Here is a 2,272-nt window from a genome sequence, read left to right as displayed (position 1 = left end):
ATATATATATATATATATATATATATATATATAATCTTTACTCATTCATGGGAGAAATGGAATCAGAACGAGAGGGCCCTCTGGGAGCGGGGTAGACACAGTCCCTGCTCTCGCAGACCTAGTAAGGTGACACAGCAGTGCCCTCTTGCTGTCCAGGCAGAGGAAAGGCCTGTCAGATATTTATCCAGGTTGGTTGCTGTGACGGTTTGGCTCCTTTGGGACGAGCTGCAAAAACTCTTAAAGTGTTGTCAATGGTCCCGGGAAACTGGGCACAATGGCACCTGTAGTCCCAGTTACTCAGGAGGCTGAGGTGGGAGGATCACTACAGCCCAGGAGTTTGAGACCAGCCTGGACAACACAGCAAGACTCTGTCTCTAAAAAAATAATGAACAGTCCCAGAAATGCCTCTATACAGAGTGTAGGACACACACAGAGGGGGAGGGTGGTGGCTGCTCTCGGGGAGCAGTCACCCCCAGAGAGCCCAAGAACCTCAGAGCCGGTTCGTCTGAAGACATAGCCCAGATGTATAGAGCCTGAGCTGTTCAAAGTGTGCCCCTTGGCCTGTCTGACCCTTACAGATACCTCTAAGTGAGCAGGGCACAGTGGTGTCATGGTCAGGGAGTGACCACTTGCAAGGAGCCAGAGCCCACACAGGCACAAAGCCCCAGGGGGTGCATAGGAGTGTGAGGGGGCTGCCCTTCCCTAGTGCCAGGGTCTCCCTGCACGTGGACCCTGTGTCTGCACCAGCAGCAAAGACATGCCCGCAGCTGTTGGTCTTTACCGCTGCCCCCTGGGCTCTTACCGCTGCCCCCTCCACCTGTGACTCAGCCTCTTGTCATGCCTAGTCCTAATTCTCAGGATGGGGACTTTGGCCAAATATGGTGAGGGCTGCAGCTCTAGAGGCAGCAGAGTCCCCAGCCTCTCCCACCTCCCCTCTGGGGACTGGGGAGGAGGACCACCGTGTCTCAGCAAGGTGGTCCATCCTGTGGCCAGGAGTGAGGGGTATCTCCCAGCAGAGAGCTCAGGGGCGGAAGTGGCTGTGAGTGTCTGAAGACACCCTGGAAGCCATGCCCGATGGCAACACGGCCATATTTCCCACAGGCTCAAACTCTCCAAGGTGGTGGTGGTTGGCGATCTCTACGTGGGGAAGACCAGCCTCATCCACAGGTACAAGGCTTCCCTTGCCCCTTCGGCCACCTCCCCCAGCACCAGGTTGTCACACCTTTGCCTGGGTGGCCCAGATAATATCAACATAGCGGAAATCGTGTGGCTTCCAGGAACTGCTGGGAGCCAGATGAGAAGTGGTGCGGGAAAGTGGGGAAATGGCAGGGCTGGGCAGACAGCATGGCATCCCAGGAGCCTAGTGCTCGTCAGACTGTCCCCCTGGGGCCACGGGCTCTCCCCTCCACTGCCCTCCCTGCAAATGGCTTCCCAGTTTCACTCAATTTCTAACTTGCAGCTTGCCTTCTGGGCTCCTGCAGCCTCCATTTCCCATACTGTCCTTGCTGACTGCCCTGTCCTCCTGTGGCCTGCGTGGACCATCACTTCCTGATGGGAAGTGGACCTTATTTGCCTAAAGACTTTCACTGTCACAAGGGAAGCTTCCAGGCACATTTCTGTGAGTACACCCCTGTAACAACTTCTTTGTCTCCCACAGGTTTTGCAAGAATGTTTTTGACCGAGATTACAAGGCAACCATTGGGGTGGACTTTGAAATTGAGCACTTTGAGATCGCTGGGATTCCCTACAGCCTCCAGATGTAAGTCGCTTCACGGGAGGCTTCCTAGGGGCACCTGACAAAGGATTTGGGGAGCTCCTTCACTGTGCCCATATCAGCGAGGGCTGGTCTAGACAAGCAGGGCCTGGGGGTGTTGTGTGACACTCAGCTTCCCATCTCCCAGAGCCCCCAGACGCTCCCTCAGTCCCAAAGTTGTCATCATTGGCTCTGACCTGCCCACCTGCCCCTGACCTCCCCGCTCCCTACCCCGCTCTTCTTCCCGAGGCCCTGGCTCCAGTCCCTTCCTGACCTGGGCCTCCTATGATCCCACTCACCAGGCCAGCAGGGGGGCCTCCAGAAGGTCGCGTCTGAGCTCTGAGCCTCTGTTTCCACCTGTAAAATGGGGCCAAATCAGTCCCTGTGTGCCAGGCTTGGGCAAGGAGGGCGGGGATGGAGTCGGCAGCACTCACCTCCTTCCTCAGGTCTGAGGCACTCGTCTTCCTCCTCACACTGCTGCCTTCACTCCCTCTCCTCTGCCTCTTTCCTTACATTTCT

At 56.3% G+C, this 2,272-nt stretch overlaps 1 protein-coding gene across 5 annotated transcripts in view; it reads left to right on the top strand.

The window, feature by feature from the left end:
* The window catches only part of RAB36 (RAB36, member RAS oncogene family), an 18,024-nt gene that overhangs the window by 6,343 nt on the left and 9,409 nt on the right, over positions 1-2,272 (top strand). For 4 of the 5 annotated variants that reach the window (XM_037735204.1, XM_037735202.1, XM_017519481.2 and 1 more), the window contains 2 exons: positions 1,102-1,167; positions 1,658-1,759. In XM_037735204.1, coding sequence (XP_037591132.1) covers positions 1,102-1,167; positions 1,658-1,759 — 168 coding nt within the window. The remainder of the gene's footprint in view (positions 1-1,101; positions 1,168-1,657; positions 1,760-2,272) is intronic. The other variant, XM_037735201.1, reaches the window with a different exon arrangement.

Source organism: Cebus imitator, unplaced genomic scaffold, assembly GCF_001604975.1.
Source record: "Cebus imitator isolate Cc_AM_T3 unplaced genomic scaffold, Cebus_imitator-1.0 Scaffold750, whole genome shotgun sequence".
NCBI lineage: Eukaryota > Metazoa > Chordata > Mammalia > Primates > Cebidae > Cebus > Cebus imitator.
Note: the sequence above shows the minus strand (reverse complement) of the source record. Positions and strands in the feature narration are given on the sequence as shown.